The following is a 25,477-nucleotide window of genomic DNA, read 5'->3' on the forward strand; positions in this document are numbered from 1 at the left end:
ACTAATTTTTCTGCACAAAAAAAAAAATATATATATATATATATTTATCTTTTGTTTTTTTTAACACACTTGCTGCTGTATTTGGCTTAATTCCTTCCTTCTCTTTGACAAATTATTTTCTGTATATGGTAGAAAGCCCTAAGAACTGTCAGCCAGTGACTGATAGCACAATATACATGCACAGTTACCATTTGCAGCATGCAGATGGTCCCACTTGTAAAGAATATTAACCCTTACATTTAGGATTATTAAACTCCTCAAAAGTAGCTGCCACACACATAAAATAAGAGGCCTTGTACTTCAGTGAGCTATTTCTGGCTTTTCTTAGGCAAACAATACCAGAAATATGCCATCATGTCTAATATTCATATTGATTTATACACGTAAAAATGTTAAAACTCCTTCCAATCACTTTTAAAACAAGCCCCTTTGTTAACATGAAAAATGGCTGAAAGCTCATGCTCAGATCCTTCTGTAGGAAAAAGTATTTGCCATTTGCCTTTTTTTGGTAACTTAACTTGAGTCACTAACATGTTTTGAAATACCATCTGTGAGAAATTTCCACTCTATCCCCTCGTGTGCCCGTTCAGATCTGCCCCCGGCTGTATGCATGCTGCATCACAAAGCATTAGGCTGATTGGAAATTAATGGAGAGGCTGAAATTTGCTTTCAAATGCTTTTCAAAAATCCCCAAAGAAACTATCTCTCCCATGCGACTTTATTTTTAACTGTGCCGCACTTAAACTTAAGGAAGAGGCCAACTAAATTCCAAGTGATATGTATTCTGCCTGATTTTAGGTGATTAAACGCTAATGGCTCATTTAGATTTGTCAAGTGATTCTCAAGATTTCTGAAAGATCCTGGTCCTTTTTCCAATTGAATTTTTAGCTTGCTTCCTTTAAAAGTTAAAACTAGACAATAACTGTCTTAAAAAAATAAACAAAAAGGTGGTCTTGCAAAATTCTGCTTTAAGATTGGAGAGCTCTTTGAACTTGAAGTTAAGTGAAATGTAAACATCAGTAAAACCAAAGAAATGATACTAAATAAAGGCAAAACTAAAGGCATTTTGACAATTCACAATAGCAGTGCTTTGATTCGAAGTTCTTACCCAGTAAAATATATTCAGAAAACACCACCTTTTGTGCAACCTTTTGAAACTTAATTCTGGGAACTATGCTGTCTATGGAGGAGTGAAAACGTACCCTCAGTTCAGCGCTTCGCCAAAACTAAGGCCTCATATTTAAAACAGGGAAGGTTCACAGAGCCATTCAAGAAGCCAGATGATGTTTTCTAGGTTGCATTCACAAAATTGGCTGCTACCTTGTGGCACCACTTCTTGTTCCTGGCACCAAGGGTCATTACTCTCCAGCTAGCAACGTGAAGTCAGCTATTTAGCTGCATTATCAACAGTGATTTCTAGCATTAAAAAGCACTCTTCCATTCAAGGTGATACATCAGGATCCCAAAAAAAGAGATCTTTATGGCAAAGGAAGAATTAACCCCAGCATGTCTCCAGGGAATGAGAAGGCAGTAGCCCAGATATCCAAAAGTGGACTAGGTATCTTAAGATATCACCTCTGAAATATTTCTCCCATTGCATTCCAAGTCCACACCTGATGTAAGGGAAAAATAGTGGAGTGGATGAAATTAAAGGAATAATTTTCAATAAATAATATCTAAGAGGAAAATCACCCTTTTCCGTTTGCGCAGAACCATTTGCTGTACCCTTGAAGCTATTTGTTATTCAGATAGCAACACGTAAATACAGCAAGTTATCCTTAATTAATCAAAAAATTACTTCAAATATTTAATATTAAAAATTCAAGGTACTTCTCTTTAATTTTGACTATCTCAATCCCTCAGCTGGTGCTGGACAGAGGCTGAGTATTACAGTCTCATCTAGAAATGTAGGGCAATAAAAAAGTTTTCAAGGTAACTGCTGCAGAGCTCTTCACGGATTTCATTACAGGTCTGCCGTCACGTTGCAGCGTGATAGTAAGGAGGAGGATAGAGAAATGCAATCATTTTCCACTATTACTTCAGCTAACAACGTTTTTTATGGTCTCGGGAGGACATACAACAATGTTTGGCAAACAATCCTTTCTTTAATGGGCTCCAGCGTATTTCACAGGAGACCAGCTCTAATCTCTGGTCAAATCCAGTTATGCAGCAGAATGTTTCTCTCTACCTATGTACAAACACAGGACGGTTGGAGCAGTAAACAACCAAATGGGAGGTCAGTCACAAACGGAGTAAATCCATCCCCTCGCTGCCTGCCAAACCCATAATAAGCAGCTCTTAATTTTGCCTTGTCCCAGCAGCTACAAGGCTGGAAGCTAACCCTTCCCTGGTAATTGCAGCACGTGGTGTACTGAGGCGATGCAGAAGCTGATGTGACTAACCAGCAATGGCCTTGACATGTTTAAAGAGTAGTCACAGAGTTTTTCCTCTCACTTTTAAATGATCCATTTCTATCAGACCAAGTTTATGGTATGCGGAAAGAATTATGGTTCAAACAGAGCAGTGTTCCAAGAACAAATGCATAAAGAACATTGATTTAGCACTGAAAATGGGAGTATTAAATCCACGATGTTTAGATGCTTTATATGGGATTGAGCTGAGAGCCTGGTGGTGGTAGCAGCATGTTTATAAAAAGGCACGCGTCTGAGTCAAGCAGAGAGGACAAATGAAGGTGCACACGCTGTATGTGTATCCCTCAGTAGACAGGGGTAGGAAACTGCGTGACAAACTAAACCTCTGTAACAACAGATGATGGAGAGCATCCATCAGACTTTGGATCTGGACACCACAGGGTAAATCACTGGGCAAAACCAGCTTTGTGAAAACCTAAGAGCAGTCAGATGCTGAAGCGCAGATGGGACTTTACTCGTCTTTACATCTTTCCCAGTGATACCTGCAGGACTGGTTTTTTGGGTATTATAACTGCTTTACAAAATTTCCTATCAAGTAAAGCAGTTAAGCATGTCTTAACTTCACTGGAGTTACTCATCACTTAGAACTATGAACATATTTAAGTGCTTCATTGGACTGGAGCCTAATTGCACTTTCATAGCTTTTGTTTAAATTAAAGGCTAGCTAGAAGTGAACAACAGTATTCAACAATTTCATGCATGTGGAAGTTAAATGTTAACAACTATTTCTTACCTTCTAATTATTTTGGGCACTTAAAAAAACTCTTCCATTTTAATTTGTTTTTGGTTACATTTAGAAATAAAAACTTTTTTTTTTAAATGCAGTCACATTTACTGTCTAGCACAAAGCTAATATCTAGGGCACACACTTCATAGCAGCAACACACTTAAATGTATGGGGATTTTTTATATTTATGAGCTCTTCTCCTAATTCAGAAAAACAGGTCAGCATATGCTTCGTCTTCACTGAGGCTGACAGATCCTAGACCAGACAACGTACTTAAGAAAGACTGAGAATTTGAGGGGGCCAAGGACACGCACCAGTCTTTTCCTGACTCTGCGAAGCCATGGCCGATGTAGCACTCCAACATTCAAGCATGCACGGCTCCTGCCCAAATCTGCCTGCTGAGAACCGATCTCCCTTTGTCATTCTGTGTTGTCTGGTATTTTTTCCTACTTGCCTATAGACCACAGACATTCTGAAGTCACATCCTCAGTGTTTGCAGACTGAAATTAATTTGACATCAGAAAGAAACCTGGAAGTGAGTGCTCTGCACTGGGGGAACAGATTATTTCCATCAGCTCCCTGCCCAGCAGACTGAAGCTGTGTTCACAACCGTGCTCTTCCTCATCCGGCATCTGCAGACAGACACATTCAACCTGTTTCACCCAGACTACTCGCTCAAATCTGTACTCAGAGAAACTTTTCCCCCACTGCTTCCAGAGATCCCCAGATCCGTCAGGCAGAGGAGCCAAGCGCTCCTCTGTGAGCAAACGCATCACAAATACTCTGCCTCTTGCGTACACGAGGATTAACAGCACCGAGGCAATAAGCCAATGAAGTAGTTGTAGGTCATGTGTTTGTTTTCAGGCAGTGTAGAAAACACAGGAGCAAAGCTTCAATGTCATTTTTATCTTGAGTTTAATGTAAACTGCACCATGACCCTCTGGGAGAGCCGTGTCCTACCAAAACATCCGTGGAGGGGATGAAAGCTTACTCCAGTCGCTGACTGAGACAACTGTGCACTTCGTGGATGGAAATAACAAAAAATGTATGTCTTTCCTCTGGAATTTTAGGGGTACAGTCTAACTTAGCAACAGCATCCAAGGGTATTTAGTACACTGTTTTAATTATTATTGCTGCTATTAATGCTCTACCATGAGGCAAGTCTGAACTAGCGTCTCTGCCGGCGAGGCGCGTTTCGTACTGCCCTAGAGGCTAACCCAGTGCTAGGGCATTCTGAAGACAAAATGCATAAATGCAGACTAACAAAAGTCTGGGAATGTAGGATAAATAATATGATCATAATATGCTTGGAGCAAAGAAGGAAATAAACTAATTAAGGAACTATTTGAGAACCTGAAGGCATCTCACACAGGTAAAATGTGGCTCTAGAGGGCTTCCTTTCTAGAAGCTGAGAAACAGGGAGCTTTGTGCATAAGCAACACACAACTAGAGACAAAATCTCCTGTAATTTAAAGCTGCCTAATGCCTCACTGATAAATCCTGTCATGCCATCACCACCAAAAATTGTAGGTGCACTTCTTAGACCAAGGGGGTTTAGGTTTTGCCTGATGTCTGCATAACAATTGTCCTTATTTTCTCTGTTTAATTCTGACATATAAGGAGACACTTGTGTCTGTGCTGGCTAGCGCAGACTTAGGCTAGTCATCTTTCTTAGACACAGCATTTATTTGCACACTGAATGAAAAAAAAATAATACCACCAGAAACACAAAACACGCCATGCGTTGCCCCAGTGACCCTGCCTTTACAATACTTCAGCTAGTTAAAAGCTCCATCACAAGTTTTGTGTGAAAAATGAAATTTCCCAGCTGAGTTTCCCCAGTGCTCACAAGAGTGTTCTTTGCAATGCACGAATCGTCAAGAACCACAGAGATTAGGAAACTGATTTTACCCCCTTTTACACTCCGATCTCCTTCTGCTACATGCAGAGAGTGAGTTTTTCAACCTTGGTGCTCTGAGGCGTAGTAACACATACTGTATGATGCCTGCTTCACAGGAGTTATTTAAACACACCTGGACAGCTAAAAATAACAACCATACTGGTGCTGGCTTTACAAAGGAGGCATCAAGGCACAGGCCTGGAGCTCCTGGTCCTCAGGGCTTGCACCATCCTTCAAGAGAAGTCTCCAGGTGAGAACATTCAGCTCCTGCAGGATTTCTTGCGGCCAAAATTGCATATACTCAGCTCCACAATGATTTCTTATTAAGACAGACAGGGTTTTTTTTTTTTTAATAGCAATTTAGGGAAAATAATACACAAACTGCATGGGAAGCAACTGTCCCTGGACCTCCTTTGAAGTTGCAACCAGCAAGGTGACCTGGCTTGACTCAGTTGTTTTTGAGACCACAGCAGAAGGTTTAGAAGCAATACAACAAAAGTCAAGAATTTTTCAGAAAGCTGGAGGAGCAGAAAATAGAGGCCCCATATTTCAACATCATAAAAATATCAAACAACTTAACTGGCAGGTGCTGTTTCAGAAGAACAAAACCTTATAGAAAGCATCTAGATCAAGCCAACCAAGATCAGGAGCTTACATTTGCTAGCCTGCAACTGTCAGGTACTTCTGGCCCTGGCTAGTTTTAAGAGTCTCTCACTTTTATTAGCATTAAATTCACTCAGAACAGAAGACATGGGCAAAACAAGTAGGAACTGATGCTATTAAAATGAATCACTGCATCAACTTGGAGTTAACAATTCAGTTTTATTTCAGACAGAAGAGTAAATTGTCTGACAATTTGGCCTGTTCATGTTTTTATCACAAAGACACAAACAACAACAAAAACAAATTAAAAAAAACCTGAAACCTTGATTTTCTTATACTATGAAACCTATCCAAATAAAATCAGAACAAAAACTAGCTAATTTTTAAAGTTACACCAGGAAAGCTTTAGGAGATAATACATGTCTGACATTGCCAGCAGAACTAAATTTGCATGTACATTTTAACAAAGAAAAGGGGAACATCATCTCAAACCATTAGCAGAATTCCTTCAAAGCTGTAAGAAGGGTATCAGGTGCAGCGTAACAGAGACACACATAAAGAAACATAAAAGCCCTGAATTCATTGCCTGACTTTTCTGTTCCTTCTTTTTATCCTGTAATGTGGTATCATGGAGCGTAACATAACATGACAGTTCAGAGATGCACAGGAATACCCTCTTCTCCCTGGAAGTGACAGCGGGCAACAATCAGCCATGGGCCCAGGGGAAGGAAATGAAAGAAACTTTAAAATGCCAACACGCAGCTGCAAGTCATGGCTGGATCGCAGTGGGGCTGCTGCGCTACAGATATACATTTATCTCTGAAAGAATGGCATACAATTTGAAGACAGCACACCACCTTAAGGAGGAAATACTCCTTCTGCTATGAAAATACTGCAGCTCTCTGTTTTTAAGTTCAGAAAATTACTACAGTCTCTAAGGTATACTTTTTTTAAAAAAAAGAGATTGTGTTTAAGACACCTGTAAATGTACAGGTCACATGAGACACATTTAGTGTTATAATCTGTAAGAAAAATTGAAGGATGCAAAACAGCTTCTTGATCATCTTTTCTTTTCCTTGCAGCTGAAAACTGTGCTGCATCCACAGTTTTGCCTCCATGGCTGCTGGGTGGGGACCTTACCCAGGCTGCCCATGCTGGCAGGTCATTCTTCAACACATGTTGTTAATACAGAAATTCCCTCTTGTTTCTGTATGCCTTGGAGCATTTAACATTTTGGATTGGATTTACCTGAAAGCCTATTTAAGCTGGCTGTCCTAGGTTCCTGAGAGACCTCCAGAAGACATTACACACTGTACATCTTAAGCAATGCTACCATGTCCTCCTCCTCTTCTCCATTGACCATAAAGGCAGCGAAGCTGATCACCTTAAACTAGATGCCTAATTTTTAGTCAATGTTATGCAACCCCTCTTAGGTCAACTATTCATGTATTCCAGAGTACATTCTGATGCAGACAAACTGCAGGGAATGGCTTCCAGTCTTACTGCATTTAAACACAACATGGCAATCAGTTATTTTTCATGCTCCCTAGTTAATCAAATTCAGCCTTCACTGAATCTACATTTATTAGTGCTGACACTCATGCAGAACTTGTCTTCAACAATTAATATACACAAAGACACTGCAAAAACATAACAAGAGGAAAATTACTGCATTTGAACATAAGGTGAGGTTTTGGAAAGGTCATTCATTTTTATGATTCTATTTAATTTATCCTTGCTGTTCCTCCTTTTATTATCCCATGGGCCAGTGTTAATAATCAAGATCTATGTTATACGGTTTGTGGTATAATTAAAGTCACTACTTAATTGGAAAGCCTAGCACTAAACAAAAGGGAATCAATAACATAACTAATGGAAAAAGCCAGAGAAAACTTCTATCGAATATCAGAAATAACTGCGAGATACAGCCACGTGTCCAGCACTGCTACTGTGGAGACAGCATGGAGTCCAGCTCATGCGGAGTTTCTGCTTAGGAGCATGTCCTGCAAAAAACGTTGGTACTGTCTACCCAAACCCTATGGAGTCACCAACCCTGTGCACAACAGAGCAGAAGGCAGAGTATTAGTGTAATGCAACCTGGCCAGTCGCATGGTCCTGCCCCATGGTCATACTCTATCATTGTCAACCCAGCAAAATCAGTCTGAGAACCTTCCTGATAATGGCCTCAAAAAGCAGTTGGAAAGTTTCACAGTAAGTTTTTGTTACTGGGAAACATGGTCACAGTGTTAATCTGTTCCTCAGTCACTCTTCCCACTGAAGCAATTTAACTTTGTATAACTAATTAAATATTCAAAGGCCTAATGGTGACCTGGGATTTTGGAGAATAAATTTTGAGCCCACATTGCAATTGATATATCATTATTGACGCAAAGCGAGCAGAGCTCCAGCAGAGGTTGGGAGAAGTCCTACAGTACCTTCACGAACAGGATCCAGCCACAACTGCAGGTCTCAGTGACAACTACAAAGGCACAGTACAAGTAAAGAGCACTGGGTGCAAAGCCAGGAGCTGGTTGGCAGTACCTGTGATTCACAGGGAGTTTCCTTTCCCAGCCAAAGGAGCAGGTGATTTTTCCATCTTTTGTGAGCTTTACACAGCTCCCATCTGAGCCTGTTACAGCCAAAATAGGAAACGCTTCCAAAAATGCAGCGATAAGCCTTTGGCATGCACAGGGATGCACAAATAAGCACAAGTGGCCCAGAGGCAGCAGCATGAGCAAATTTTGGTTGTCAACTGATACCCTAAACGAGCAGAGTCAGAATTACGACACTGAACACTGCAGTGGCTGGTCAGACCCCAGCTCTCCACAGAGGAAGCCACACAGGGACTCACGCAGTCCGCAGCAGCTCCTTCTGCTCTTGGGCAAGATGGAAAGTCAGCTCAAACCTTGGGTCCATCTCTGTGAAGCTGCATCACCAGTTGTGCACACAGACAGCGTGCGCAAAAGGCGCCCGTGTTATTTGTAGGGATTCACAGCCCGAGGAAAACGCCCAGCCTGCGTCACTCGGCAAAGCTGGCTGAGATCTACATAAAGTCCCAGAGCACGCGCACACACATGCCCCCTCTGCACTGTTCAAAATCCACATCTGGACAGTGATGTGGGATCCAATTAAAACACTTCAGTTAGTTGCATCTCTTACTTCATTTCCCTCCAATAAACAATTCCAATCTGCTGCCCAGAGGTAATTCCGTCTGCTCCATTTTCTGTCTCTATTTTCCCTTCTCTCTGCTTTAACTTATGTCATATTTGCAATCACAGTGGCCAAAATGGGTTTTTCAGAAATTTAGCATGATTTTTTAGATTTATTGAAACTAGGTGCAAAAAAAAAAGTCTAAGTCTAATTGAAATAAAAATATTGTCCTTGTACTATGTGAAACACTGTCAGCTGAGAAAAGAAAATACTTAATTTCAACTGATGTTTCACTTTACTGTGATCTGACACTAATCTGAAAGTATTGGTAGAAGCTAGTGATAGAAAATTCATTACTTTAAAATCAAAGTCCTGATGGAAAACTAAATGTTTCGTTGGTCTAAACATTTTTTTTTAAATAATCATTTCACAGAGGGTGTTCAGCCTCACATAAAACATTTTTAGGTGTTGTTTTTTAGTTGCCATTTTCTGCTCATCAGGAATTCTGGTTCCTGAACAGCCCCGCATCTGTTCTAGCTTAAATGTTCCTTGCAAAACGGCCCATTACATCACACTCTGGTTAACCTGGGAAGAGTCCCAAGAGGCTGTTTCAATTTGGAGATTCTTGTGTCACTTCTCTAAGCGATGCAAAGATCACCAAGTGTCCCTAGAGGATTTGAAAAGTGGGTCACGAGGCAGAGAAAGCTGCAGAGGTGGAGAAAATCAAATAAGACCAGGTCTAGCCCTCTCCAGTCCACTGATCCAAACGCTGATGCTCTTTAAAAGCCATCTGCCTTCCTGCCCTGCTCCTGCAGGGACATCCACACAGACGGGCACAGAGGGGCTTGCCCACTCCAACAGCCTCAGGCAGGGGCCGTTATACCAGACCACAGAGCCTCCTCTCATGACAAAGAACTTGCAAACACATACACAATTTGGCTGGAGAAAGCTGCTGACTAATGGCTCAGGTATTACAGAGTATTGCAGAGATTCACCGCCAAAAGAAAGGGTTAAAATTAAAGGTGAGCTCCCTGCGCTCTCAAAAGGCTTGAGCTCACCAGCGACTGAAGGACAGAAAGGCTGTTTTCTAGCTACTGGCCTCATCCTAGCTACTGTTATTAAACCTTGAATGAACAAATCATAGGTCTATTTACCAAATCTGCCCCCTTGATAGCACTATTTGATCAATTCCAGAATCTTTTTTGATAGATAATTAAAAAAGCTTTTCCTTAGGTATAGAGTGGAGTGAAGCATTAATTACACCTCAGAGCCCTAGAGATGCAATTCCTTTGCTATTGTGAAGTGTCTATAGCAAGCAACGAAAATGTTCACCTCTATAAAAGAGCTGAATAAATGAAAGTAATTTCCTCAACACCTAGATTCCTCTGCTTTTTATGGCTGAAGACTTGAGTTACCTCAGCATTAATAAGTTTGTTCTTTAGGGCTGAATTTTCTCAATACTAACATCCATGACCATAACACAAAGAAATATCTTCTTTGGCTGATAGAGACTGAATCCATATATTAGTATTATTGTCATCACTGAAGTACCACAGTGTGCGCAGCATCAAGTTGCACAAAAAAAATATGAGTTAAATTAAAGATCCTTACCAAGCAGTGACAGTTTCTTGTAAAAGCCAATTTAGCCCTTATGGAAGCTCCGGGATCATACTAACTTTTTTCAAAAGTATGTATAATGCATCACAGCAAGTGGTTTTAACAAGTGCATGTGTGCGTATGTGCGGACATGTCCTGCATGTAAAGAAACCCCAGAAGTTATTTAAGTTGCCAAGTCAAGTCATAGAAAGTTAGAAAATGCCAGGTTTACAGGTGTTCAACCTGTTTAATTCACCCCCTTACAATCCAGCCTGTGCACCATAAAGAACAGGGAGTTGACGTTATCCTGAGAGATCATGCTTACGTTTGAAAGCATCTGGTTAGTTGACACTTCCCAATTTTCCAGCATGTCACAATGTAATAAAACCAGCTTTTGTACATTTGGGGGCCTTTCCCCCAGTCTTTGAATGAAATTCTCTAAGGTTTTGACTTTTTCTGCATTCTTCTTTTTTTTTATGAAGTCAAAATCTACTGACATATGTGGTGTAGCACCTCTGCCTTCATGCATGATTGGGAAGGACTGAGTATGATCCTTTGCTGCTGGAGAAGAGACTTACATTTTGTGCTACAGCTGGCAGCAGTGAAGGCTGTTATTCCCCAAAAGGGCAGACGGATGACTGCTGCTGTTCCTGAAGCCTGCTGTAGCAATACAGCACGTTTCAGCTAAACCTCTTCTCTTTCTCTACTCTCAGTACGCCGAGAGTAGAAAGTCCTGCTAATACTTTACCCCTAGGAAGAGAGATAGGACGTTCCACACTCTGAGCTCTCTGCAATGTATGTTCCATAGTGGAACAGCCCTTGAAAAACTTCAGCACACTGGGGAGAAAAGATGGAGATGCAACAGTGATACGCAGAAACCTGTGCTACTTTCCTTGGTCCTTCTTCCTGTGGCTTGCCCTTGAGAAATGTTTTTCAAGCTAGATATGTGCCTGTAGGACAAGAGATGAAAATAATTCCATCACAAGCATTATGAACTCTCTTGTAATAAAAATAATCTTGCAAAAAAATCTTTTGGCATTAATGTAGATTTCATAAGTACTAAAAAAAATTGCTCTGGAATTCAGATAATTAATAACAGCCAGTACTAACCAGACCACTATTTTAGAGTTATTTTCATGTATTTTAACAGACCAACAAAGTAGTGACCAGTTCCCACTGAGTATGTGAAGCAATATCTCTGATCAGTCCAATACTATGATGATAAGCTGAATGTTTCTAAATACTCAATCAAACATAATAAATCCTCAGTATTCTGCTTGATGTTGAACTCAAACACATTTCATTCCCACTGCTTGGTCCTTGTATCTTCTCAGAGCATTCAGCTGAACTGTACTCAGTTGCTTCAGGGCAAAAAGTCACCATTAAGACTTTTATAATACGTTATGGAAAGATCATCAGCCCAACTTTAAAATCAGCCCATTTGTTTTAGGTGAAATCCCACAAGAAATGAAAATAGTGTTCAAGGTCACACTGAATAAACTCACAAACGGTTGGGGAGGGTTTGCCTTGTTTTATAAAACAAAATTGCAACTTCTCTATATTACATGTCTCTTGAAATGAAACATAGCCTGAAATATCAATTCACAGTATGCTTTTGAACTATTTCCCCAGGGTTGTCAGCCTTCCACATAGAGACAGGGGAAGCAGTCAAGCTGTGGGAGGTGCAATATCAGAGCAGGAAAATTTGAGACATATTTATTACACCATGTTAGGATCAAACTATAATTTTGCAATTATTGTGTGAATTGTAACCGCAAGCAAGCTATTTACTGTCATTGCTTCGATTTGGCACACAACCACAACATGCACAAAATCTGCTGTCGTCTCCTGTACTGACTTAGTGATTCCTATCTTAAAGAAAAAGCTTCTCAGATAAAAAGAATATCGGCGCTGGCAGCAGCGGGTAGGAAAGCAGAACACGCTGTGAGTGCATGGGAAAGCTTCTCGAGAGCAGGACTGCCCACCTTTACTGCAGTGAAAGGACAAGGAGGTGACTCCAATTTAGAAGCCTTCATGGTCACGCTGTCTCACTGTACATCTCTTTAGTGTAACATATTTTTTTTTAATTTGCTGTGTGAGGATGAAAATATCTCTCCTGAAAAACAATTAAAGTGATGAATGTTTACTGAAGCTATGCTAGCAGACGGAACAAAAGGCTTATTCTACCAGAATAAGATACTGGACAGCAATAAGGGGGAAGTTCAAAGATAAAATTAACTCAAAGATAATATTTCTGATCAAATTTATTTTAAAAGAATACTAACCCTGGAATATTCTAAGTCCCACATTTGCATAGTGAAATCATGTTTACTTTCATAAGTTGTGCCTATGCAATGCAGACTTGAGTATAAATTCTCCTAGTTCATATCTTTAATACCTACTGGTGTGTGCAAATATTTATATCTGAGCATTTTAAATGGAAGCCAGAATGGAGAGAAAGCATGGTTTAATACTTTGGGAATGTGAATCCAAGTAAGTGCTTTTATACATAAACTGGCCATGGACTTTGTACGTGGCTTTGGACATTAATTCTACCTTGCTTCTCAATCTAAAAATGAAAAGTTCTGGGAATGACATGAATATAAATCATAAGCAGACTGAGAAGGGCTCAGCAATGAGAGCTATTATCAAGAGACAAAACGATGAGACCATTGAGCAAGTCAGCATACGAAGCTGGACAAAACAAGAGTGGTTTTCCCAAAGCCTGTCTCAAAGATATGGAGGTTTAGTTCTCTCCAATACATAATTAGAGCACAGTGTCTAAATCAAACTGAAAGTCAAGCTCAGCTTTGCCTTACAGCTATGACGTACGACTGTCACCTGTCAGGTAAGCTGATGTGGTACTACATGGTGAATAAGAGGAGGCTGATAGGGTAGGGAGTGAAAACTGCCTCTCAGCTTTAGAGTGAGAGCTCCTAAAGAGGCTGTATATGAGTAGCTGTGCATTTGAAGGGGTCAGAGACAAAAAATGCTGCTCATGAGGACAGTAGAAATTTCTGACAGAAAATCACAATCAAATGGCAGCCAAAGCTCCTTTGATACAAGTGGATAAAACTCTTCATATAAGAGCTTCTACCTTCTCCAAACTTTCACTCATTTTTCACAGAAAATTCAATCTGAAGGGTTCTCCTGCAACTCATAAGTATCTAGAGAAAAATGTTTCAATTCCAGCATCCAGACCTAAGTAGAACTACCTCAAAAGTGTCAAAACACCACGAGGAAGGCAGTCCTCCCAGTAACTCAGACCATTCATCATGCAACATGGACTTAGAAGACTCCCAAAATGAGCACGTCAAAAAGCCTATCTGAATGACTCAAAGCTTCCAAGTAAAACTGTGGAAGAGTATAATCTGAAGTGAAACATCACTGGATCGCAAATGTTCTCATGCTTCTGACAGCTGCTGAGCTAGATTCAAGCTCTACAACCTTCACTTTTGTATTTCCTAGTAGAGCATTCTCATTTATTATCTACCTGACTGCAGCAGCTAATAACAGGCCAGGTCAGACCTCACTGACTTTCATTTGAAGAACTTCACGCTGATTTTCAGGGTCTTTGGACCAGATCAGATGCACAACTCAAATATTTGCATAACTACAGACTACTTTTCCCCCAGAATAATTCCATGATGGATTTTTATGATAGATTGAGAGAGATGGAGAGATGAGACCATTGGGTAAGTCAGTATACTTGCATGAAATGTGAAATCACAGCAGCAGAATTTTTTCTCTTTGCTGCTTCTTTTATTTAGGTTTTCTTTTGTATAGCAAGTGCCTGGGAAAACAAATGCTGAGTCAATACTTCTGAGATTAGATTAATACGTAACACAGCTAATTAAATTTGTAGTTAAGCTGAAGTTTTGTTTTGCTGGATTTTGGTTTTGGCAGCTTGAACTGCCTAAAATCCTAATTCAATTGCAATCTACTCAGAGAGCACAACTGTTTTGCTTGGCTAAACTTTTCTCATCACTTAATAAGATACTTTTTTTTAATTTAACTTTCAGTTCAGCCTAGGAGCCCCAGTGGGTCTTTTAAAACGGAAGATTATTATTAGAAATTAATTAAGTATTCTTTTCAATCCTGTCTCCTGAGAGTAACTAGGCATTGCTGCTGATCTCCTCTGCATTAAGACATTACTGATTGTCATTCGTAGGATGACAGTGTGGATGTCTCATTTGGAAGATACATAACTCCATAAATATGAAATATTTGAAAGACATTTAATATGAAATATAATACATCAGTGCAAATATTAAACATATAATTGCAATGTCACACATAGCACAGGCATGTGAAGGCTATAACACCAGAATAAAAAAATCTCCACACATTCCAAAGACAAAAAAAATCTTATTGCAATCGTAGGACCGCGATGGATTACACTTAGGCTATGTTTCAGTGCATTGTAAACCCCAACTAAACAATTCCAAGAACATCAAATGCAATTAAAGGCAGTTGTTTTGATTTTTTTTTTTAAAGTGTCTACAAAGTGTTTGTTGTCACTGTCCCACCTTCCATTGCATGTGACTACAAGGAGCACAGACTAAGGCTCCCACCTCTGATGGTGGGCTCAGGTGGCACTACCTGGCTTTTTTTAAGTGAATCAAAACCAATAAGCACCAATATCCTGATGCAGTTTTTGATCTGAGGCCTTAAATGTGCATATTAATGCATTATTCACAGAATTTATGCATTTAACATGGCACTTCATGCTGGAGATAGCAGTTGGTCTTTTCAATTTTCACTAAACTCAGGAGTATGTGTATGACTAATCACTCTCATACTCTAACCAGGAAGGGATGAGAAAACAAGAATGCCACCATTGGCCGAGAGAACAGTAATCAATCACTTCCTCTCAATAATAATGTGGAATTCAACTTACTTTTTTGGTCTGTAGTCAGGGATGGACCTGTCCAGTGATATTCTGTCACTGAGCTGGGCATTGTAACCATATTCTTCATACTTAGTCTCTGATTCATGGCTATCATCTCTCAGGGTAGCAGCCATTCCTCCCTGGCCCAGGCCTCCTGGACCTTCAACTAATCCCATGGGCTTTGCCAGACCTAAACAAAAGACAAAAAAACCCACAAATTATCAACATAAAGGAAATGGATCTAATCTCTTCTGTGACCACAGAATGTTTTTAGACAAACAAGACTGGAACTCCCATGAAACTTAGCTTTCAAACTCTCATGACTCTGTGGAAATTATCCTCAGCTTTTCAAATCAGAATCTAAAATTAACACATCTTGTAGTATCAGTGCATAATTACTAATGAGCAAGCTATAAAGAATCAATTAGCAACTTTCACAATTTTTCCTTTTTCCTGTATAAATCCCTGGAAATGATAATCTTGTTTCCAAACATTCCAAAATGCCTAATTATCCTTAAGATAATTAAGATAAGTTTTCCTCAAAGAACTGGAGGCCATGCCCTTTCCCAGTATAGCCCGTTATAGCTCCATTCATTCTAATGGACATATGTTGAATTTCTACCACACATAGATCTGCCAGCTTAGCGCCCTATTAATGTCAGTTCTGGAATAAGTGTTGGAGCTGAGGCATCTGCTCTGTGGCCCTAAGACCACTTGCAGCTCTTGAATAGTTCAGGTTTGGTTGCCATGCTGGAAAAAGAGCTATGCAACTGGTCACCAGCTGCTGTTGGGTGGGAAATACAGGGTAAACCTAATTTCACTATGTGAGTCAATAGATGGGTCATTTGGACTCAACTGCACACCTTGCCCAGCCTGTTCACACAAAGATGTGCTAAAACTATTAAAGGATCTGACATCATCTCTCACCTGGGAATTACTTCAGACTTCCTCTATCCTTCAGCTCTCTAACAAATGAAATATGTCTATTATGTAAGATACTCAGCTCTATATAGCTTATAGGATCAGAAAATGTGGACACACTTGAGCTGAAATAATTAGCCCCACTTGGTTAGTGCTGAGATATTAGCCAGTCAATGCATTTATTGGTTTCGTTCACTGGTATATTATCAAATATACACTCAAAACCACATGTAAAACAAAACTAAACCAACATTAAAAATGCCCACATGATCACATCACCAAGAACCTCTTCCATGGCAACAGGCATTTAATTTGGTGCTGAATTCTCATAAATAAGCTCCTCAAATATCCTATGTTTAATGTCAAAGCTTTCCTTTACAAAAGGCCCACTATCAACAAGTCATTATAAGCAAAAAAGTTATAAATAACAGTCCTGCGGATACTATACGGAAATGTACAAATATGTTCCAAATAATTTACAACACAGAGCAAAGCAATTAGAGTTTGACCTGCTTAACATTTTTCAAATCAAAATTTTTTTCAAGAGGGAAATGCCATTATTTCAACTAAATAGTTAATGAGAAAGACAGAAAGAAACTGTCAACATTTGCTAGTAACAAACATGCAAGACAGAAGCGGGGACTGGCTTCTTCAAGCCACAATAAGGTCTGGGACAGTTGAGTCCCTCATGAAGGAATGTCTCTGGCACCTCATTGCTAACACTGTCCTCACTTGTTATAGCTCCATCACAATCTCTTCTTAATTGCAGGACAGAACAGAGACACGGTGGTTCATTAGTGGTCTGAAAAAGTAAAGTTAGCATTTTCTTCTGCCGCTGCTTATGAGAAAACCCTGTTCTCAGGTTAGGCACAACACTGCAAATAGTTTTTCTGAATATAAAAGGATTGAGAACCTACAGTACTCGGGAATTTTGGTACTGAATTTCAGACATTGCCTACAAAAATACATACCTCATAGTGCAATCAGTGATCTCAAGTCAGGACAGACCTTGCTTGTGTTTGCATCTTTGATGTCTTCTTCATGTTCTTCATCATCATGCACTGAAATGCTCAACTGCCTCAGAGTGAATCATGAGTCCTAGCAGGAGGAGGAAGGGCAGAAGAAGAAAAAAAGGATGCCCTACAGAAAAACATTATTGGCATGGGCAAGCTTTTGAAAAATTCAGACAGCTCCAAGCATTCAAGGCTAGTGAGTTGTTGAAAAGAAGGGAAAACAAGAGGCATGCTCAGCCACGGTCTCATTATAGGTGTGTGTGGGAGGTGAGCTCCACGTCTACACTGGCAAGGGAGATCAAACAGAAGCACAAGCAGACACCCCACAGGCCATGCACCCATGAGGGGAAAGTAGAAAGATGAAGCTTCAAACCAGCATCTTTTTCTAGGCTATTGTATTACTGGGACATAGAGAGAAAAGACCAAAGCACTGAGCTACTGGGATTGATACTGATGCTTAATCAATAATGAACCTCTTCAAAGCTGTAAGTGAAACAAAACGCTAGGAAAAATGAAAGGTATGCTCAAGGCAAGGGAATGTAGTATCGGTAGACAGCTCTCTTCTTCTGTCAGTCACATTGCCAAACTAGGATCTTGGACCACCTTGGATGACTTATCCCTCAACATTTGGTAACACAAAAGAGAGCCCTCCCACAGTTTAACGACTATTCTTCCTCCTAGGCCAGCTAGGTTGTCTTACTCTCCCAAACACATTTTCCTCTAGTAAGGCATGGAACTAACCCAGAAGACAAACAGGAAAGTGCCGTTGTCCTGCCTGAAAATGTACAAGAAGAATGCAAGAAACAGATTTACTTCATACATCACAAAATACTCTTCTTTATTCCTCACATTTTTTTTTTTTTGTAAAATGTACCTTATGAATAAATGTACCTTCTGCATTCTGCAGGGACAGAGAGAAACTAGCACAAGGGAAGCTCACCATTAGGAGCTGAAATAATCATGTCCCAACTGGGTCATGCAAAGGATGAAACTATGAGCAAAAAAAGGTGATATCATTATATTTGGGGTGTTTAAGCAGGACTACTTGAATTTTCTAGTGAAACAATTTTCTGTAAGAAAAGCGGGGTCATAGTTTCTGTGGAAACATGACTAAAACTCTTCAAGAGTTGTGTTGCAGTAAGTGATTTCAAACAAAAGAAATTATTTTACCTTACTAAGTTAAGCACTTCAATACACATTAAATATTTTTAAAAGATCTTTTAGGGAGCTTCATTTTGAAGAAAATGTAACATTTGCCCCTTTTGTTCCAATGTAGGATGAGAGGCTATTTGGCACTTTGACTAACTTTAGTATTTAATATTACCTCATTTGGAAAAATTAGAACAGAAAGGTCTAATGTTGCCATCCCTGGCCTGACACTTAGTCCTTGCTCAAATAATTACAGAAATCACGTCTGAGATTCTAAATCTCTCCCCATCCAAAAGGAAAAGCACAGCAGCCTAATCTTCCTGCATGATACAGTCTTAGACTTAAAAGATACTAAGAGCAAGCAGTGATGCTGCATGCCTGTGCTTTACTTTCCCAATATACAGCATCTTAGAGGGGGGCTCAGTTTCAAAGAAAAGTCAGCAGTTCCCTCAAAAAAAAAAAAAAAAAAAAAAAAAAAGCCCACAAGCAGGACTTATTAAAAGGGAGTTACATTAGGCACTTTAGAAGTTAAAGAATTCAGAAGACCAGACACTTCATAAAGTCTATGTCCTTGAAAGACTGAAGTGTGGAAATTTATTTGCTGATTATTTGGAATCATCTGGGCTGGGATCTGTTGTTACCTCAAAGGAAATTGCAGGCAACTTTATTGAAGTTAACTGACCTGCATTGATGAGAGGGACTCTGAGATGTGGCGTGCTCATTTGACTTTAAGCAACAATTTAATTCCAGTAGTTGAAAAGTTTGTTCTTTATACAATATGTTCTTGCAGTTTACAGAACAAAACACTTGCATCTTTATGGCAGAAGTAAAAGGAGGATGAAACTTTCAACACACAGGAAGCATCAAGCATTTTGTTTGTTACTTTTCTTATGAGAGAATCAGTTAGACAGCCTTCCAAACCATGTATAATGACAATTATTTCATATACTTTTTTTCCCTAAATCAGATATTCTCGCTCTTCATGCTAATAAGTTGATCTTGTTCTAGGAATGAATCATCATATGTCTGACTGACTCTCAGAACACAGTGCTGTGAGGTTTTTTCCCCGATTCATTACCCAGATTGCAGCCTAATCTGACTGACAGTTATTATAGCAATGCACTAACATTGACCAATATACAGCAGCAATTAAATAAATGATATTGCATTGCTTCATTCTGCAAGAAAAGCAGTAAGGTGTCTCAGGAAGTTTTTAGGAGCAATGAATATAATATATTGTATATATGTGCGTGTTAAATTCAGCAATTACATGCAACGTTCTTCAATGCTCGGTTGGTTAGCTACACACAATATGTCTCTCATAGGACAACATTTGCATAGCATTTTTCATCTCAAAGGATTACCTGTTGCTTCAGCAAACGCCTCCTCAACAGAGCGTTTTGCCTCACAAGTACCTATGTCAAGATCATAACTCACTAACCCCCAAATCCACGATTAACCGCATTGGTCAGATTTCTGTGAAAAAAAAAAAAACAAACCCAGAAAAGGGGTGCTAGTTCAGCAGCATCTTCTCAAAAAAAGGTTAGTCTTAAGAGATGGGATCAAGAGGCAGGCAATGGGAGACAGTGTCCCCAGGTTTGGCTCAGGCAGAGGCTGCTGGTGAACCTTCCAGCACGTCCTGCGGGCCCTCGTCCAAGGGGTGCCCCACAGTCTGGGACCATTGAGGCAGAATCACCTCCTCAGAGTCCTTCTGGTATGCCAAACACAGCAACACCACCTGGCAGGACGTGGAGAAGCAGAGTACTCTACAACAGTGCTCCCCAAGGATGCGTGCGTGGGCTGCCCAAGACAGGGAGTCAGTGAAGAACAAGTTATTTGTGCCTTACAGCTTGGGGGTTTTCTGCTCAGCAAAAATCCAGGGACAGCCATAAAGAAAATTCATTCCCGTGGATCTTCCCTACTGGAACAACAGGGAAAGGAATACATTTTTGGAAATACTGCTGCTCAGCAGAGACACAATTGTTATTGGTTTTACACGCTGGGTATGCACGTCCTACAGCGATGGGGAGCAATATAAAGCCTAAGACAGACAGATGGAGAAGTGCTTCTGGTTCAACTTCCAACATATATCTGGGTTTTAACCAAGGCAGACCAGATAAGAGAGTTTCTCCATTTTCTTCTTTTTTTTTTTTTTTTTAAAACTTGCTGCAGACTTCCAGATCCTCATCTAACGTATGAGTTGCCTACTTATGGCTCTAGCTAGTACTCATTTTTCCGTGGCTTGTGAAGCCATTGAGGGCAGGGTACATTGCTGACAGTGTAGCCCTGCAGCTCATGTCAGAGGAAAGGATTGAAATTATGTTGCCACCTCCGAAATGGTGATGGGCAGAGGGTGGAGAGAGGGAACAACGGTGGCAATGCCCAGTGAGCTGCTATTTTTAAAGTGGTCTTTACTTTATGTTTTTAGACTAAAAAGATCTACAGCCCATACACTGGGATCAGTCATGCCCAGTTTGACATTGTAGATGACAATGAGGTCACAAATAATTAGTGTCTGTCATTCATTTCAAATTTATTGCTCTCACTGCAGAGATTTCTGTGTAAGACAGAAATTGCTGGGAGAATAGAGGGCAAAATGAACTGGTCTTAGTTTCTTAACCAGATTAATTACTCTGCAGGATGCATAATTTTCTAGCAAGAAAAGAGATCTCCTATTTTTTACCATAAACCCTGTCACAATGGCAGAATTACTGAAGAGATTTATGTGAGAAACTATGGCAAAAGCAAGATCAAACTACATCTGTGATTATTTTAGTATCTCTTTTTTTTTTAATATTTGCAACACGATTACAGGCAGTTGTAAATCGGGTTCAGCCAAGGTTCTCAGACATAATTAACCTTTTACCAATTCAAAATAAAAATAAGCAATTGAGAATAATTGTACATCCTCACTCACAATAGCACAGGTCTGTTCTTAGCCTCTTCCTGGCCTTTCTGCCACTTCTGCCACCCCCGCTTCAGCAGCAGCAGCTCTGCTCCCACATTTCATCCCTCTTTCATCAAAAGTCTGTCCAGCTGGTAGCAGGGATGCTGGGCACAGTCACAAGGCCAGCTCCATCACCAATGCCACCAGATTTGGCAAGCACTAACAGAACTGCTGCAAAACCTCTGAAGTGCTCTTGCTGACCCATCTCACTCCTAGGTTGAGCAGGGCTCCAAAGCCAAACTTCTGAGCTTTAACTACTCTTGGACTACCTGCGCTCTTGAATAACTACACAAAAGTACTCCAGTTCCTAGCACCTTAAAAAGAGGGAATAAAATATTTCCTTCAAAAAAAAAAAACCCGGCATACTCACCCACTACTCACTGTGACCACTGAAACACTTCTCTCTTGTGTAAACAGCAAACATAAAACTCATTAGCAAAACAATTATTTCCTTCCTTTTCCAATTCTAATTTCTCAGTTGAAAACATCCCTGCATACCTTGTAAGGCAATAAAAATCTTTAGATCCTAGTTTAAACAAAAGAAAGAAAGAAAGAAAAAAAAAGAATTCAGGCACAATGGCAGCTCTACATAGATTGACAAAGCTGACTTTTAGCATTTCCAGTCACAGCTTTAGAAAGAAAAGAAAAAGGATCATAGACTCTAGAACAGGTTCAGTAACATAGTTAAAACAAGACTCAGCTTACAACATCTTTTTAAGCTAGTTCTACACAAAATCACCCTTCTGGATGCAGGTATTAAATCAGTTGCATCTAATGAATCATCCCTAATGCTTCCATCTTGAATTACTGTATTGCAGTAATTTTGCAATCTTGTTCTGTTGCAACTAGAAACTTCAGATGGAGGTTACAGCCTCGCTGACTGGCATATCCGTAGGCATGGAGGAAAAAACTGGTCTTCCTCCTTCAGGAGTTAACAGGACATGTTAACTGTTAACACCAAGCAGATGCCTAAGCATCTGGTTGGAGGAGGAGGAAGACAGAGCAACACGAGCTAACTGTTCAACACCAAGCAAAAGGTCTCAGCTCACCAGTTGTCTTGCTGTTTATAGCTCCATTTTAGTGGTCCCTAAAAATAACTAAGAGGAATAAGTTTTCCAAAAGAACATGTTTACATCGGAGAAAGGCTCAATCGCATGAACAGTGCCTTGCCTCTCACACACCTAGCACAGCCCAGGGATGCTCTAGTCGGCTGCTCAGATCAGGACGTTGTCCAGACTGGGTGCTAGAGCCATCCTGGGCAGGCAAAGCAAGTCCCTGTGCGGCACAGCTGCTACCGCCGTAGTTTCTTCTGCCACCACCCTGCAGTAAGCCTACATAAGATATAAGATTTGCTGCCCAGGGAACTGATCTGAATTTTGTCCATATCAAAGGTGCTTACTCTCTGAGCCAGAAGGAATGCTGTATGTTGATGAGATTTAGTTTTACATACAGAAACATTCACCCAATCGCACTCCACAGGGATACAGGCTCCAACTGTCTCCAAAGCAGAGAGCAACAAACAAAATCCCATCCAATTTAAATTACTCCAGCACTTCCATTTATCTGAAATGCAAAATTCAGTTCTATTTTTTGTAGTTGTAATCAAGCTTGCTGCATCCTTGCTTGAAAGATTTATGTCCCCTGCTATCCAATATCAGCCCCAAGTATCTCTGAAGATATACCAGGGAGAAGACAAACAGTATCCTGTGGCTGATGGTTTGAAAGGAAAAAAGTACAATAACTTGTAAAGCTGGAACACTTATGTGCAATGTTTTGGCACTAGAAACTATGTGGTGCAGTGTTTTTTTAATGTTTACCTCATCTCCAGACTCTTCTCTCTGTGTGGGAAAGTAACTTAGGGACAGGGTTTATAGTCTTCTACGTAATACGATCAAGACATTTCTCAAATTATTCCTTTTGTAGAAAAGCTCATAATAAAAGTTGCCTACTCATTCAGGCTATTTTGAGATGATGAAGATGGCAGCTCTGATATATAAGACAGGTTTCCTGCTGAGAATGCTCAGCGCAACTCCTCCCGTGCCTATAGCGGGAAGGAGTCCACATGAAGATCTCTGGAAAGGCTGTTCCATGCGAAATGCAAGATTCCTAGTGCATGACTTAAGACTTTGAAGAGGAGGAGAGGAATATCCGAGGAAATAGTATGAAAAAAAATACATAATGGAGGACCAAGTGCAGGAGACAAATGTAATAGGAAAATGTGTGTTAATCATCTTGGCACGATGTGGAGAATGACCAAGTCCATCAATGCATACAATAGGCCTGTTGGGGGAAAAAAGGTCAGATGACCGTGCCGAGCCATTTTCTCTCCCTGACCAACTTTTCAAAGGTGTTTCACGCATGCCGCTGCTGGCTTCATCAGCCTTCTTACAGGCCTAATTTTTTGTTCATTGGCTTAGCAGAAACAGGAGCATTGTGTGGACTACTCCCTCTCCAGACACAAAATTCATTAGTGCTTTTTAATTGGAAGAAATACTGTGGTTTTACATACAGATATCTAATATCAAAAGTAATTGCTTTTATAGAATACTCATTTGGAGCTGGTTTCCCCTTGAGATGAGAAAATGTATTCTAATTACAACAGATAATTCAGGAGGAGATAAACAGATTGATGACTGGAAAGACCAAGAAATAGGAGCTACACAGACCACAGGATGATAAAACCCCATTTGTGAGGTAGAACACTGATCTCAAGCCTACAGATAATGAGAGAGACACCAGTGTTTTGTCAGAGCCTTGATATAAGCAAAATCAATTTCCTAAAGAACAGGGATTCTTAAACAAGGAAGATATATGTGATATATTTTTAAACTTAAATTTTTAGTAACAACAACAAAAAAAGTCTACCCTATACGCACAATTCTAACTTATATATGTGTGATTCTGATATTTTAAAAATTTTAATGATCTAAAAGATCATTCACAGAGAAAGATCAGTTTGTCTTCTTTAAATAAGTAACAGACGCCAAGATTCTTCTAGAAGTTTTAAAATCCCAGCTGACTTGTGGCTCGTGCTGGGAAAACATATAAAACAGATTTTTCTCTTCAGGGCTTTGGAGGAAAGCCAGAAAACTCCTCCTCTGGTGATGGCATAAATCTGGAGTGGGTAGAGGGGGAGCTGAAACACTGGTGTAACTGCCCAGCAGCCCACTGATATTAAAAGGAGAAAAAATTTGAGTGTCATCAGTTTGGTATCTGGCCTCTGGCAGGAGGTAACGCCTGAGGCTTCAGAGGAAACACAACGCAAATCATAAAGCACTTGGCCAATTAAACTCTGCACAGGCCCTGGAAGCACAGTTCCCTTCTGAACCCCATAGGCAGGTAACTAAAGCCCTGAAGTATAATATTAGATTACCCTCATTATCTTAACTCAGAGAGGTAGAAATAGGGCTGAAAACTACCCAATGCCCTCTAAAAGCCCAGCCACTAATATTGGATTGAATGGCCTCCTGCAGCAACAAATTCTCTGGTACTGTCACGGTCAGAGTGTCACTGACTCACATGAAACAGATCATCTCTATCAATATATTAGATTTTCTTTAATTTTTCCAGGGAAACAGAGGTGAGAACTCCTGGGGAAAGTGATCATTAAAACACTAATAGAGACATTCTAGAGAAAGGGAAAGGGGCTTCTCCTTCAAAAGCTCCAAGTTGTAAGAGCTAGAAGTTTGGGGCTGTTTAATTGGATTCAGGAATAAGCCGCTCCAAGACAAGTTAAAGGGCTTTCATTTCACAAATGAGAAAAAGATCTTTTGAAAAGCAAGGAGCTTGCTTGTGTGAGTCAGAGGCAGGGAAGGGAAGCAGCGGACTGCTGCAAGGAGGGAGTTCTGACCCAAGGTCTCACAGGACGGAGCCCACAGCTGAAAAGATGCTGTTAGGCGCAAGAAAATGTCATTGCATCCACAGAGCTGACTGCATGTCTCTAACTTAAAAATATCCCTTTGATTTCTGATGCAATTCTGGATGAGAAATCCCTGATGGGTCTATTCTCAGATGAGCTCTACTACAGCAGCAAATCCCACAGGGTTAGCTTCCATAAGGAAGAAATTATCTTTAAATACAAGCAATCGGGGGGGGGGGGGGCGCGGGGGGAAGCATATCTATCTAACTTCAGGTCCTATGCAGGCTTG

At 40.2% G+C, this 25,477-nt stretch overlaps 1 protein-coding gene across 1 annotated transcript in view; it reads right to left on the bottom strand.

The window, feature by feature from the left end:
• The window catches only part of GALNT9 (polypeptide N-acetylgalactosaminyltransferase 9), a 145,008-nt gene that overhangs the window by 102,077 nt on the left and 17,454 nt on the right, over window positions 1-25,477 (bottom strand). The window contains exon 2 of the mRNA XM_086761405.1: window positions 15,309-15,489. Coding sequence (XP_086617531.1) covers window positions 15,309-15,489 — 181 coding nt within the window. The remainder of the gene's footprint in view (window positions 1-15,308; window positions 15,490-25,477) is intronic.

Source organism: Chlamydotis macqueenii, chromosome 17 (genome assembly GCF_036417535.1).
Source record: "Chlamydotis macqueenii isolate bChlMac1 chromosome 17, bChlMac1.mat, whole genome shotgun sequence".
Lineage (NCBI taxonomy): Eukaryota > Metazoa > Chordata > Aves > Otidiformes > Otididae > Chlamydotis > Chlamydotis macqueenii.